General features: G+C 39.0%; 1 protein-coding gene across 3 annotated transcripts in view; it reads right to left on the minus strand.

Moving 5' to 3' along the window:
- The window catches only part of SEMA3D (semaphorin 3D), a 248212-nt gene that overhangs the window by 55934 nt on the left and 176200 nt on the right, over window positions 1–16078 (minus strand). For all 3 annotated transcript variants that reach the window (XM_069978391.1, XM_069978382.1, XM_069978401.1), the window contains 3 exons: window positions 14605–14698; window positions 8832–8960; window positions 6666–6808 (listed from right to left, as the gene is read on the minus strand). In XM_069978391.1, coding sequence (XP_069834492.1) covers window positions 6666–6808; window positions 8832–8960; window positions 14605–14698 — 366 coding nt within the window. The remainder of the gene's footprint in view (window positions 1–6665; window positions 6809–8831; window positions 8961–14604; window positions 14699–16078) is intronic.

Consider the following 16078-nt stretch of genomic DNA (forward strand, 5'->3'; position numbering starts at 1 on the left):
GCGAAAATTTTTATTAAAGTATTGTATTGCCCTCCCAAAGTTATACAAATCCCCAATATACACTTATTACAGGAAATGTACATAAAGTGCTTTTTTCCCTGCACTTACTACTGCATCAAGGCTTCACTTCCTGGATAAAATGGTGATGTCACGACCCGACTCCCAGAGCTGTGCAGGCTGTGGCTGTTGGGGAGGGTGATGGCAGAGGGACACTGAGGGACACAGGGCACTGGAGGGACACTGAGCATTCCTCTGCCATCATCCTCTTCAGCAGCCACAGCCTGCACAGCTCTGGGAGTCGGGTCGTGACATCGCCATTTTATCCAAGAAGTGAAGCCTTGATGCAGTAGTAAGTGCAGGGAAAAAAGAATTTTATAAGCAATTCCTGTAATAAGTGTATATTGGTAATTTAGATAACTTTTGGGGGGCAATACAATACTTTAAGAATTATTTTTTATTTATATATATATATATATATATATATATATATATATATATATCATCTTTGACTAGTTCTTCTAAAACAGTTTTTTTTTTTTTTTTTTAACATACTAACCAATTCTTTAATACATAGTTTCCAATGGAATAGGTCTTGTTAGTAGAGGATATGAGATGTGATATGAGTAAAGAGTTTTCCATTGACCTCACTTGCCCTCACAGATCTACAAACCACACTTTAAACCAGTGAATAAATGCATGTGTACTATTTTGGACTGCTGCTGAGACTAGTGGGGCTAATTCCATTAATTTTATATTGGGGAATTCTGTTTATTTTCTGTAAAATGCCCTCAAACTAAAGTTGTCAGAATGTCTAAGCTTTCTTTAGGCTTTGTTTTGCGTGAAGTCACAGATGAATAGAAATTTTATGACAATACACTTTCAGTGCCTCATTTTTCCATCCTCTGGTTACCCAGTATTTATTACTTCAATATGTCTGAGTTCTTCACCTAGCTTTCCACATAAAAATATTTAGTCCCATTGAGAAAACAAGCTAAATACACAAAACTGTATGAAAGCGTCTAGGATTCTAACTTGATCAAGTTTAATACAATTTCCCATTCTTCTATAATTCTTTCAAGTGTTAACTCAATATACAGCAGCGCATATTTTCGCCCAGTACGGGAGACAAATATAAAGACTGCTTGCCTTTGAGAATCTAGTGTTTCAGTAGGTAAAGCAACAGATGTTTGTCCCCAGGCAAATCATTCTAAGCTTTCTATAATTTTCTAGGCCTTAAACCAAATAGGAAGCAGACAGTTTAATGCAACAGCTGTCCCCTCAGGGAAAGGATCAGAAGAATGGAAATTGGGCCAGTACTTACCGGTATAGGCAGCACTATACTGTAACATTATGGGTAATTCCCAAATATTGAGTTATTTCAGCAACTACATCCTGAAGTTTATGAAAATCTTATAGTCACAGCCAGTATGAAATTATAGAAGCCAAGTAGAATTTTCCTATTTTGTATGTTACCCGCCTTTACTTTATAACTTTCACTTGCAGAATAAACCCTAACAAAATATTTGCTCAGATTACAGCACCTAAACTTTCAGCAATATATTAAAATACTCTTCTGAGAAATTACATCCTCATTATAGTTTGTGATGGATCAGTTCCCAATTAATATTAGATGTTACAACAGGTTGGCCATCGTTCTTGCATTTCATATGCATTTTTAAAGCTAATTTTCATAAAACCTCTTTGAGATGACCACCCAAAATTTAATTGAAAGGGGTCCTCAAAGATGGCCAGCGTGTATAACATATGGTGGTGGATCTACCATAAATCTGTCACAGGAATAAAAAGGGAGTGGTCTTTTGGACAGGATTCATTGTATCTCATAGATCCTCTAAGAGAATGAACATTATTCCATGTTTACTTCTGAGAAAAAATAAGCCACAACTCATTTTCAGCTGTGCGTTGAAAAAAACAAGCTATCCATAAGATGCACATGAACGTAAGAAATGATTTTTGTGGCCTCATACATGAGGGAGGTCCTCTCTATTCTCTCAGAATCCCTAATCGGGATAAAAAAAAAAAATCAGTTGTATAAACCAGATATTCTTTTTAGGTGATGTTCACACACCACCATTTTTATTGAACAGTTGGCATTTAACATCGCATTGAAGTCTATGAAATCCCGGCTGGAGTGTATACACTCCGGCCGGGATTCCATGCGGCTGCACAAAAAATTGACATGTCAGTTTTGTGCGGCTGCTATTCATTGAATAGTGCCCCCACAAAACTAACAGTGCAGACAATGTACAGTGTCTGATATAGTTAATTAGAATGTGGGAATACCTGAATGAGCCCCCATTCTAATAAAAAAGAAATTAAGTTCATCCAGCCGGTACTGCAGTACCGGCCGGGATGAACTTCACAGACAGCGGACGTTCTGTGACATGGCTGTGTCACAGAACGTCCACTGTCATACACTGTGGCAACTGGCCCTAAAATGCAACCTCTTCTATTTTGGAATTAGCTCATGCTTTACTTCTCTAGGAGAACCTAAAAACAGTTTACATGTCCTTTTGATATTACATTACTGAATTCTGTCAACAAGCCTGACAAAACATCTAATGGAAATCAGCCACATACGGTACAAGGGATGCAAGGAATGAGATACTATTACCAACTAACATTTATTAATATATAATAAAAGCAACAAAATGGAATCCAATCCATATTGCAGAACATGTAGAAAACAACAATGTGCTCAGAAACAAAACTACTCTACTAATACAATACTAAATGCTTCCCTGTCCACAAAAGTGGGTTAATAGCCCTGATGGGGTAATCCTACACTGTAACATAAACGCCAGGTTTTCTACCTCAAAAGCAAAGCCTTACTTAACCTTTATTTTATGATATGTGAACATATCCTAAATAGATGTAAGCGAGCATGCTCGTCTGAGCTTGGTACTCGTTCGAGTATTAGGGTACTCGATGGTGCTCGTTACTCGGACGAGCATCTCGTGATACTCGAGAAAAAGGCATCTTCCCCTTCCTGCATGTTTGGCAGCTTTTTTTCAGCCAATTATCATGCAGGAGGCTCTTTGGGAGCTTGTAGCATCACGTGGGACCAATACAAGGCGATAGCAGCAACTGGCTGGCTAGATCAGATGACCTGAGCATATAAGAATCAGGTCCCGCGGTGAGCTTAGGGTAAGAGCTTCTGTCTGTCAGGGAGAGTGTTAGGCAGGGAATTAGTGTGTGGTTAGGCAGGAATCCGACACGAAGAACCCAGCAGTCCTTCTAAGGGCATTTTCAAAACATATTGTTTATTTGCTACTATTGGCTGCTGGCTTGGACTTGTAGTGCAGCTGTCAGCAGTCAATTTGTCCTGTTGCTGACATTACCTTGGTTGGCTGGGATCTGTAGTTCAGCTATACCTATCCTCATTGTGCAGTGTCCTGTGCAACGGATGCCTTACAAAAAAACAGCACCAGTTACACACATACTTTATACGTCTACCCCCAAAACTGCTGTCAGTTATCAATTTGTCCTGTTGCTGACATTCTGTTTCCTGTCCATTTAAGTGTTGTTTTCCTCATTTTCTGAGGTTTTCGTGGTTTTTACACAACCTTTCCTGTGCAGAGCTTTGGTCCCCTGCAAAAATGCTCGAGTTTCCCATTGACTTCAATTGGGTTCCTTACTCGAAACGAGAACCCGAGCATCGGGAAATATTTGTCTTGGGTATCGAGCAACCGAGCATTTTAGTACTTGCTCATCTCTAATTCTAAAACTGTTTAGGGTAGTGGGAAAAACACCTGTTTATCTGTTCACCCCTGGATTATGGATAATCCCTTGCGCCCATCCGAAACTGTGATGTCAGCAGTGCACCTTTCCCTCACCCTCTATATAAGGTGATTGGCTTCCTGGAGGTGGCCAGTCATCTGTGTATAGTGGAGAGCAGGTTGCAGCAGGCTGAGAAATACAGGGATAGGGACAGAGAGAAGAGATAGAAGGGTAAATTGTGGGTGGTTTTCTGTGGGAGCAGTGAAGCCATTTTTTAGTATACCAAGTAGCTGGGTGACTGTTGTTCATTATACCAAGTCACTGGGTGCTGGGTGTGCATTATACCAAGTAACTGGGTGACTGTTGTTCATTATACCAAGTCACTGGGTGCTGGGTGTGCATTATACCAAGTAACTGGGTGACTGTTGTTCATTATACCAAGTCACTGGGTGCTGGGTGTGCATTATACCAAGTAACTGGGGGACTGTTGTTCATTATACCAAGTCACTGGGTGCTGGGTGTGCATTATACCAAGTAACTGGGTGCAGGGTGTGCATTATACCAAGTAACTGGGGGACTATTGTTCATTATACCAAGTCACTGGGTGCTGGGTGTGCATTATACCAAGTAACTGGGTGCTGGGTGTGCATTATACCAAGTAACTGGGGGACTGTTGTTCTTTATACAAAGTCACTGGGTGCTGGGTGTGCATTATACCAAGTAACTGAGTGACTGTTGTTCATTATACCAAGTCACTGGGTGCTGGGTGTGCATTATACCAAGTAACTGGGTGACTGTTGTTCATTATACCAAGTCACTGGGTGCTGGGTGTGCATTATACCAAGTAACTGGGTGCTGGGTGTGCATTATACCAAGTAACTGGGGGACTTTTGTTCTTTATACAAAGTCACTGGGTGCTGGGTGTGCATTATACCAAGTAACTGGGTGACTGTTGTTCATTATACCAAGTCACTGGGTGCGTTTTAGGAAGTCACAGTGAACACAGTGTCCATCTTAATAACACATTGGGTGTTCATTTCTCAATGTCCACTGCTGTCCTGGGGGAAAATTGATATTATGCCGCTGTTCCACCACTGTCCACTGCTGTCCATGGGGGAAATTGAATGATTGACAGGCTGATTGACATTTTTTTTTTTTTTTTAAACTGACATTTTCTAATTTTTACACTGTCACAGCGGCAGCTGTTGAAAATAAATGCTACTATTTAATAGTCACACTATTTTAGCTATTATAAATTGTGAGATTTAATAAAAATTTGTTTGTATACGGTTTGTGAATATTTGCAAATTTGCCTAAATAGTCACAAACTTTGCGAAATGAATTTCTGAGTGATTAGCTCATCTCAACTGCAGGTCATACAATAATTCCTCTGTGAAATCAATATTACAAAAGCAGTAGCCACACCTTATTATACATCATAATACAGTACAGCAAATAAAGCAGTGTTGCACTGAAAAAGGCCAAAGATAAATCCAAGTTCCAAACTAGACGAACACGTCATGATTCCAGTAATTGAGGCAGCTGCATGATGACCACACTATACTGTTACTGGGCAATATGAAAACAACTGAACCCTCCCACTTCCCACCTTCCCAGCTATACTTTAACTTATTTTGGCCATGCTCCCACTGCCTAAGACACCGGACGTTCTGTGAACTGGCCAGGTCACAGAACGGCCAATGTCAGAAAAGATCCTCCTGACTGGTACTGCAGAACCAGCCGGGCGATCTTCTCTTCTGATGAATTTGGATGCGGGTGCATCCATGCCTACCTGCATCCCAATTAGCCGCTGCACACAATGGACATACACTCCATTGAGTGAATTGACAGGTTCTTTGTGCCCGCTATTCAATTAATATTGTCAGTTTTTTGCGGCGCCGCTAGTGATCCCGGACAGAGTGTATACTAAAGGGGGCATTTCTCAAGCTAAAAAGACGTATTTTTCAGCGGAAAATGGCCATATGGGAATAAATTTATTCGCAAATGGCCGTTTTGCAAATAATTATTCTCATCTGGCCATTTTCCGCCAGTACGTCAGGGGGGTGGGGACAATGTGTGGAAGGGACGAAACGGGGGCATGGACTCTGAGTCCGCTTAATTCATAATTTTTCCCGCAGAGAAATTATCAGGAAATCTATGCCAGCTTTGAGCTGGCGTAGGTTTCCTGGCACACACACGGGTGCACACGGGATTTATGTAGAGGCAGTGTGCCTCTACATAAATCTCCATAGTGTCGGAGCTGCGGGACGTTTTTAAGTCTGGCGGAGGAAACGCGGTACTTAATAAATGTCCCCCTATGTGTATACACTCCGACCAGGATTCCCTCAACTGCAGTTCAGGAGTAATCACGGCCATTGTTGAAAATCTGTAACAACGGCCGTGATTACTAATGAACTTATGTTGTGTGAACATAGCCTTTATCTGGTGTGAGATGTTTGGTTCAAACACCTCAAGGATGAACATATCAAATGCGGGAAAACCTGATGGAAATGACAGTCAATGTTCAAAAGGTTCTGCTTTTACTATCTGTTCTTTCTTTGGTTGCCTTGCCATGAACAGAGATACATTCTGTATGGTATACATTCTGAAGGAATTATATCACTTTAATAAGGCATCTGCAGATATGACGTCATTAAATAAAACGCAATGCATATGAGTAAGTTGTGAAAAATGTAAAACCATATTTTGTAAATGAGTAAGTATATTTATAAATTCTTTCTTACAGTCGAGACTTGGCCGGAATTTTCTCTGTCATCTTTATTATACACAAATAAATTAGCCGCATTGTTATAGCCAGTGATTACTTCACATGTTTTAACATGAGGACAGTTGCACAACAAGACCTGCTAGAGGTATTTTAAGTTTTATAACCCAACATAAACCTGTCCTAGTTTAATGATTCTCACCTTACAGACTCTCCCAACCCGAGAGAATATTGTTTTTTCAGAGGCACTGCCTTCTGGTGATGCTTCTCGAAAGAAAAAGTAAATCTTGTCATCATCTGGATTATATGTGTCTGGTATGGAATGAGCACCAAAAAATTTTGCACCTATAAAATAGCATAGAAATCATATTAAATTTGAGATTACATCTCATTTAGCTTCTTTTTTTTACTTTACTTAATAAAATGAATGTATTCAATTTTAGGCTATGTTCACACAACACAGAGAACAACAGGATTCCTTCAGCTCAGGTAAAACATTCAATTTTATTAGGAGATTCTTAAAAGGAACAGCCAATGCGCTTCGAGTCAACTCGGCTCTTAATCATGGCATCTGAATATATAGTAGATCAAAGGGAAATATACATCCTGTTGATTGCCAAATAGACTGGCTCTTATGAAGCCATAACACAGGGGAAAAGGTACGCGTAGCGCCGCTGTGACAACCGGCGTCAGAGTACCTTTTCCCCTGTGTTATGGCTTCATAAGAGCCAGTCTATTTGGTAATCAACAGGATGTATATTTCCCTTTGATCTACTATATATTCAGATGCCATGATTAAGAGCAGAGTTGGCTCGAAACGCGTCAGCTGTTCCTTCTAAGAATTTTGTAATAAAATTGAATGTTTTACCTGAGCTGAAGGAATCCTGTTGTTCTCTGTGCTATGGACAACCCCGGAATCCAGGAGCTTTACCTTCCTGCCCACAAGAAACACTATATTATATGAGAAAGCATGAATCTATGAGACTGGGTGCTGACCACATCTGCTTTTTGTGTCTATTTTCACACAACGTTTAACAGCTGCAGGAATGTTCCTTTTTAACAATTGACTTGCTGGCACCATTGGGTGTGCCCACAGATCAATTACCCATTCACCTAAATGTAGTGGCTCCTGGCTGACTTTACATTGTGTAAACAACAATTATTTTTGGATGCTGTTCGATGGACAGCGTACAGAAATAATAGGCATGCACATTATTTTAACGTCTGTTCTAAAGAATGGGTGTTAAAATAACAATGTGTGCATACAGCAGACGGCATTGCATTGACTTCAATGCAATTCCGCATCTGCAGTAATGAACGGAACCTGATTGCAATCAGTGTCCGTTCTTTACTGAAAAAGAATGCTACTCTTAGGATGCATTTTGGCCATCTTTTCGGAAAGCTGTCATTTTAAAGTGAAAATATGGATGTATTATTCAAATAATTTGCATAATTTCCGCTTAAAAATGATGTCTGAAATATGGCCAAATAAAAAGACATTTTGTGAACATAGCCTAAAAGTGTACCTAAACTTCCAGCAAACTTTTGACATTATAGAGATGTGAAAAGTTTAAATCATTGGAGATCCAGGTGCTCAGTGTGAACAAGCAGAAACAAAGGTGCAGAGCACTCACCCTTGCATTTCTGCCCCTTCAGTCTAGTGATTCATAGAGGTTTCGGCATCTGGATTCCTTCTGACCCAAACATCTTGACATAACCCAGCATACACAGGAATTTTTACATAACCCAGCATTTTATTGTAGGTAGTAGAATCACGGGACCTAAAAATTTTTGATGGCCGAACATGTGTTGCTCTCAAAAGAGAAAGTATGAAAATTACATTCTGATTTCAAAGGAAAATGGGAAAATATCTATCTATCTATCTATCTATTAATCTATATTTTCATATTACCTCATGTCCTACCCCACTGGTGCACTGGTGATCCTGTTGCCCCTTTATATGTCCTGCTGTAGTACATTGTCAAAGGGAAAAGCATGTGTATTACAGTTTGTACTTGAGAAAACTATGTTAGAGCTAATATTCTGTTGTAATTGATGTCAGTGAAGTAAAAACTGCCACACAAGGAAGATGTGAGGGATCATGGGTAATTTAGCTTATTGTACTTGAAGGGATGTCCTGAAAAATAGGATGTCCAGAGCAATAGGGATGATGAATAAAGAAAGGCCAAGCAGTAGAATACAGGGACCATCCAGTAGGAATGCTTTTAACATTTTAATAAGGTTGTGGGAGTATGGGAAGAGCATATCTCTGGGAAAACCCCTTTAACTATCTCATAGTGTACTTTAACTAAAAACCTTGTAATTCAGCATTTGCTTGATTAATGACCCAAACATGAAATCCTCTTACCATTAAGCCAGTAATGATCCGAGATATCTGTTCTGATGAAGTGATGTTCGTTGGGTGGTCCAAGTGAACGAGTAAATGTTGTCTCCTTGCCAAGGAAATCTGATGCAGTCCCAGCAAAGAGATACTTATCTAAAAACAATAACAACAATGCATAAAATAATTGCTTTGATTAATAGTGTGCATAATTTACCAATATAAAATTTACATTTAGAACTTGGACATAAATTGCACAGTGTTTCAGAAACCTTTTCCCTATAGTAAATTAGTCATATTAACACAAATGCTATATACCGTGTTATGTGAAAGGCAAGTGCAGCACCACAGACATTGCAAACTAAAACAGTCGACTTTATTTAATTAATTTAATGTTAAAAATTGCATAGGAACCGCATATACATGTGAACAGAAACAGACCTTACTCATAGTACCTATGCTAAAATCTAACGACTGAACCATGTCACATTGCTTGTTCACATGCATATTCTGTTCCTATGCCATTTTTAAAAGTTGACTTTTGGATTTTGCAAGTATCTGTGGTGTTGAATTTGCTTATCAGAGAGCTCCATTAAAGGGGGTACTGACAATAAGGAACCCCATCTGAGCCAATCACTGACCCGCTGTAATCTGCAAGGAAATGTGGCATAAAGTTTATTTATTTATTTCTTTTATTTTCCTGCAGCAACACAACAGAGGAAATTAAAGTGTATCTTTGATCCCCTGACTGCCTACTGAGCTGGCAGTACCGCTGGATAGATATCAGTGACAGCATTCCCATTATACCTTTGTTGCCAGGGCAGGGATTCGGCCGTCCGTCCGAAGATGACGTTTGGCACAAAATGGCGGATGGCCCTTGATACGGATCAGGTAATGTATAATGCACCACACACTTCCGGGTACACGGGTGGGGGTGGTGGGACACGGGGAAGGGGGCCATTCACAGACATAACATACATTACAAAGTTGTATAACTTTGTAATGTGTGTTATTCTGTGAATAATTCTTTACCGCCGCACTACCCCTTTAAGCACATTTTTCTGTACATGAAAATTGAACATATAGAAATAGTGAAAATAATAGAAAAAAAAGTAGTGTGAAACTAGCATTATTGTTCTCTATTCTGGCAATAAAGATCTTGAGCAGGGGACCCCTTCCATTAACGTAAAATATAATATATAATATACCATGAAAACTCATAATAGTTCTTTGTTCCTAATACTAAATATTTCCACCTCATTAAACTGTCATCTTAAACAAATCGTCTTTGTCCATATTAATGCTGTAGGCAAACGCAGATTTCCTTCCTATGAAAACTTCACCTCAGTTCATTACTTAAAGTTACATCCCTTAGACCACATCAATCTGCTTCAAGGTATCAATTGTCAGTCCATGAAAAGTGAATGCCACAATGAATAATTGATTGTGTTTTTGTTAGCCACATCACAAAGCATAGCTAGCCACAGCTCTATCACTGACAAGTCTTCATTGACATGATGATACATATGTATCTGTCCAGGAAAGATCCTTGTGCAGACAGTGTTGTCTACACCATCTTTCAACTCAACTTTCCTCTGTCAGATACGCATATAGTATAACATAAGTAGTTTAAAATTTCACACACAAACGGTGGAATGGTATAGATGGACACTATCAATTGATCTCTCCATGATAATCTATCTATCTATCTATCTATCTATCTATCTATCTATCTATCTATCTATGTATCTGTCCAATCCAAATCCAATGAGAGAGGGTAGCACTTTGAAACCTGGATTGTGGTCCCAATTTTTTTTAAAATATCTATTTAGCTTTAAACTGTTTCATATCTTTCCAACAAAAAAAAAAGCATGACTTCAGTCACTTATGAAATTTTTCTTCCCAAGTGCTCATATACAGAGTGAAAATGGTCAGTCTGGAGCACAATTAGACTCAAGACCTTTCCTATAATCAAATGTGTCTAGCTTTAATCTAATTGTATATTTGGAGGAAACTTGAATGCTGATTACTCAAAGCCAGAAAACAGGAGCAAGCAAAACTCAGTGACAAAAGAGGCTTTCAGTGTATGCTGGACTTAGGGGTCAGACAGATACTGAGTGTCACCAGATGTTAGACCACACAGGTCTGCTAGATGCTACCTCACAAGACATTTTATACAACCTACGCGAGTTTAATATCTATCTATCTATCAACCCACCCACCTATCCTATTTTGATCATTAGATAGAGAAATAAACATATGGATAAATAAATAAATGTGATGGCGGGGGTATTATTCCATGAAAATATTTAGTTGTTCTTATAGCAGATAAGAACATGCATTTGCCAAGCTAATTTCTCAAAGTGGTTGTTAGATCCTTACCTCACCGCCCTCCAGCGTTGTCTTCCTTGGTGGCCAGGGCGCTACTTCAGACCTCTCGGAGCACGCCAAGCAGCTACATAGCGGGCATTCTGTGGGAACATGTTCCATGGTTTCGTAGTTTCTCTACTACTGGGTGACGTCACGGATACTAGACAGAGTCCCTGGTTACCTAGGACATTGCAGGCCCACGTCACTTGCAGGGGGAACAGCCTGGGTTGCAGCTGTTCTGCTGTCATTAGTGTTTTTACTGGCAGATCTCCCTAACAGTCAGTGTTGTTTGGTCACAGGTGTTTTTACTGGGGTCCGGTCCAATCATGTTCTGGACCGGACTCCTGGTATCTGATAAAGTCTTAAGTTGCCCAGTAATCAGTGCTAGCTATTAGTCTCTATGTATGTGCCAAGCATACCCTGTATCTCTATACTTAGTTATTCTGATCTCGGCCCTTGTACTTTTGACTATGCTTTTGGACTCTACAGTGTTGTTTATTAGGTTTGATCCACCATCCCCTGGTGTTTAACTATCTTGTCTTTATTTAGTGTTTTTCACATCAGACACAGGTAAGGAAATGTCACCCAGTTACCCGCAGTTGCCTAAGGCTGTCTTGAGGCAAGTAGGTAGGGACAGCTGGGTGGGGCAAGTCCAGGACTCACAGTCAATGTCCTTTCTGTACCCCTCCTTGTCATCCTGTGGCAGCCTAGCTGATGGCACAGTTTCTCAAAACTAGGAATGGTTTGAAATTGAGTTATCAAAAAAGTTATAACATGGATATAATTAGTACAGGTGTGAATATATTTCTTTACATGGTGCACTGACTGTTTGCATAACAATGGTGTCTTGACTAAATTTTATAATAAATAAATAAAAGTTAAAGTTGCTTATTGCTTGTTTTCAGCATTTTTAACAATATTTAAATCACAGAAAAAAACTACAATTTAATGGGTTAAAAGGTCTTTAGGATGTCACAATTCTTCAGTTTATAGTTATAATTTTGCTGGGACTTGTATAATAGCTATAGTATTTTTTAAAGTCATACAGTATCTGGCATTTAAACTCAAAAGGAAAGCTACGTATAAAATGCAATATTCTCTCAATTAAAAACTTCCATTTCAATGGCTTGCAGGATGTCCCTATGAAAAACAGGTTCAACTTTTGGCTTCCCCAACACATGTTTTGGCAGGAGAGGTTGGATCTTCTGAGAATTAAGAAATGTTTGGTTTTTCCTTGCTCTTTTCAGGTTTATGTTGATACGAATTCCTTGACTTTATACCAATAACAGTTATTTCAATTGTAACATGTCATTTCATCATTGTGCATTTACTCATGATAAAACTCTGGGTCTGTATGAGCCAAATCATTTATCCGTAAATCAGACACTGTGTTTATGTATATGTCTACACTTACAGATCACTGTAAATTAGGATGAATCTATTGTGTAGAGTCAAAGTTACTATTAATTTATTATACTTTGTGTTTTCAATTGTGTGACCAATGCATTTTATAATATCTGTTTAAAGAATTCCTCATGTTTAAGGCAGCATAGAAAAGTTCAAAAGTATTTTTTTTTTATCATTCACCACTTATATATACACAGTGGATTAAAAAAGAATGAGACATATAAAGGAAGGACTCATAGTACATGTCTCCTTCTTGCTGGTTTCATTTCTAAAAAACTTTATAAATAATGTAACAAAACCGTGACCAACAAACCCCAATGAATTACTGTACGACAGTCTGTCAAGGTTTAATCGATACTCCATTATTATTGATGGCTCATCTGAACCCCAAATAAAAGTCACAAGTTGAATGTATTTCTTAATAAGGCTATGTTCACACAACATACATTTTATGACAAGAGCAGCCATTGTTTTCAATTAAAAAAACAGACATTTTTTTAATAGTTAAATGTGTTGCACTAAAGTCAATGCAAACAACGGTCGTTGTTCACACAATGTATTGAACATTGGCTGTTGTTTGCTACGGCTGTTGAAATAATTGACATGTCCGGTGGTTGTGCTTTGATTTTAATACAATTTTCAATGCAACAACAGACGTTGTTTTACACTCAATACAAATGCCATTGTTTTTGAGTGTGAACAGGTGTTTTCAGACAGATGCATTTGTTAGCTATCCAATAAGCACTGACAAAAAAACAAAGGGATGTGCTTGTTTGTTTCTGTCTATCAGTGCCACAGTCTTTGATGGTAGTTACAAGGTACATGGTTGACCACCACTCTGTGGCTGGAATACTTTTCTGAAGGGGTACTCCTCCGCTGATAAAAAAAAAAAAAAATCAACCAATCATAGTTTTTACATCTAACATCCCTCATAAATCTGTCTCTATTTGAATTTCCCACTGTTTGCAGGTCCCTAAATCTCCAGTTGGTGTCTTCATTTTTTTCTTTACTTCCTGGTTTGGAGTTTCCCATGATGCACTTTGTCTCCTGTGATTTTAACTGACTCTGTAAAACTGTTAGATGGCTTACAGCTTGTTCAGCCAATCAGATCTAAGCAACCTGAGTCATCCGACAAAGGGGGGTTGGGCCTAACAGGGCTTAAACCCGCCTCCCTCTTAATGATGTCAGTGTCAGAAAATGGCTTCCTGGGGTCAACAGTCATTAGGTAAGAATGAGTTTACTTTACTTCCTGGTAGAGGATTGAGGAGGGGAAAAGATATGGAAGGGGGATAGATAGGTGATTGAAGCATATTACTTGGAAAAAGCTTTTCGCTGGAGTACCCCTTTAAACTTTGGAAGTGAGTGGAGGAGAATACATTTTACAAGCAAACTCCAGACAAGATAAACTTTCTGCAGAATAAATCAACTTTGCTGTAATTATTGATTGAAAAATGTTGTAAAATTTGATTTGGGCACTGAATGTTCTCTAAAAAAAAACCTTAAACCAAACAATTTTTTTTCCTGTTTATCTTTAACCAAAATGTTTCCATAAATAAAAAATGTGACCGTCCATCACAACATTTTTACCTTGCTCACTTTGCTACAAATCACATTTTGTTTAAAATAAACAACTTAATTTAGAAAAAGCACATGGAAATGCTACACCTGATTCTTTTTGTTGTATACTTGTATTTTCTTCAATTATGATAACATAAAAGCCCAGCATATTTGAAAAAAAGATGTGCAACACCTGCACACTATTGACACAGAACCAAAATATTCTCAGGATCAGACTATTTAAACTTTATACTATTTTTTATTTTTTTTATTTTTAAAGAATAGAATAAGATACATTTTTTCCCCATGGCACTACCATCCATCATCTCTTTCATATCTTTCTATTACAGACACATTCTTTGCCCTGTCATTAGCAAAAACTACGCAAGCCTGTGAATGAAACTGTTGTCTTTAGGCTTCTGAACAAAATACTTGTCTCAAAGTTGCTGGACTCCCTGCCTCTTACCTGTCATTATTGAAGCAAAAGGCGGATGAGGATCAAAGGGGCATTTCAACCTTCCTGACTCTAAGTTTTGCGTGTCAAGCTTGAATACGACTTCCTGCAAGAAAAAAAGTCATGACACAATAAGACACAATCTACTTGAATAATTGCCTATGCTGAAAGCATTAAACTTACTGTATATATAGTTGATGTGTAAAGCTTGCTTCCATTGCGCTTCTATTATTCTATTGTATTTATTACAGATTATGCACTCATCTGGGTGGAAATAAATGCTTTCAGTGATGCTTTTATTTGTATAGCGCTGATACCGCAGCACTTTACATGTTACAGTTTGTAAATTATGGTCCCTGTCCCCATTAGGGCTCACAATCTAAACTTACCTATCTGTATTTTTTGGGTGTTGGAGGAAACCAGAGTACCCGGAGGAAACCAACGCAAACACGGGGACAACATACAAACTCTTTGTAGATATTGTCCTTGGTGGGATTTGAACCCAGGACCCCAGTGCTGCAAGTTTACAGTTCTAACTAGTGCTTTCAGTGATCAGAATCTCTCATATAAGAAAACTCACACACTTATAGGCTATGTTCCCACTACGGAGCATCCTATATATCGGGGAAAGGCGTCCATATATTCATAATGACAGCAGCTAGTAATGCTCAAGATCATTATAAGCAGCTGCCGTTATGATTAGATGGCCCTAAGTGGGAACATAGCCATATAGTGATTTTATCCCCCTACTGCCGCTGCACAGTAAACGTTGCTGCAGCCTATGCCCATTGCTCCAGGGAAGTTAATTTACGATGCATCTGCGGCAAGTCGCAGCTGTCAGTGACAGCCAGGGACCCGCTGCAACTGTCAGTACCGAAGCTGCGCTCTGGTGCTGACAGTTAACCCTTTAGATACTGCAGAAGGCACAACCACAGCATCTATAGGGCTTCAGAATTCAGAGAATTCTTCCTCTACAGAGCGTGCGTCCTTACAGCCGAGGCTTCCGCTTTCCATGGATACCTTTGGGGCTCTGCGATCACATCACAAAGCCCCAATGGTAGCCATGGACACCAGAAGCCTCAGGCGTGCGGCCGCAACCTCTGCCCACTCCCCTCTCTCCCCTGCAGCTGTTACAGGCTTCTAACAGCAGTAGGGGACAGAGGAGAAGGGGAAGAGCTACGGACTTCAGCTTATGGGATCATAATGATCATAATTTATTTAGTGTGTGTGTGTGTGTGTGTGTGTGTTGGGGGGGGAGAGAAATTGATATGGGCACCCAGCAAAAAAAAATCTACTGGGAATGCATGACATGTCATCACACTATTAATCATCTTTATTATTTTTTCTAAAATATTTAAGGGTTTGAATAAAGATTTTGAAAGGTATGAACAAAGTCCCTGTATTCTTTTTGAAACCTTTGACTTTGTATAATATTTCAAGCACATTGTTATTTCTTTGTTCCTGTTATCTAATGTGAAGAAGGTGT

This window comes from Dendropsophus ebraccatus, chromosome 1 (assembly GCF_027789765.1).
Source record: "Dendropsophus ebraccatus isolate aDenEbr1 chromosome 1, aDenEbr1.pat, whole genome shotgun sequence".
In the NCBI taxonomy this organism is placed as follows: Eukaryota; Metazoa; Chordata; class Amphibia; order Anura; family Hylidae; genus Dendropsophus; species Dendropsophus ebraccatus.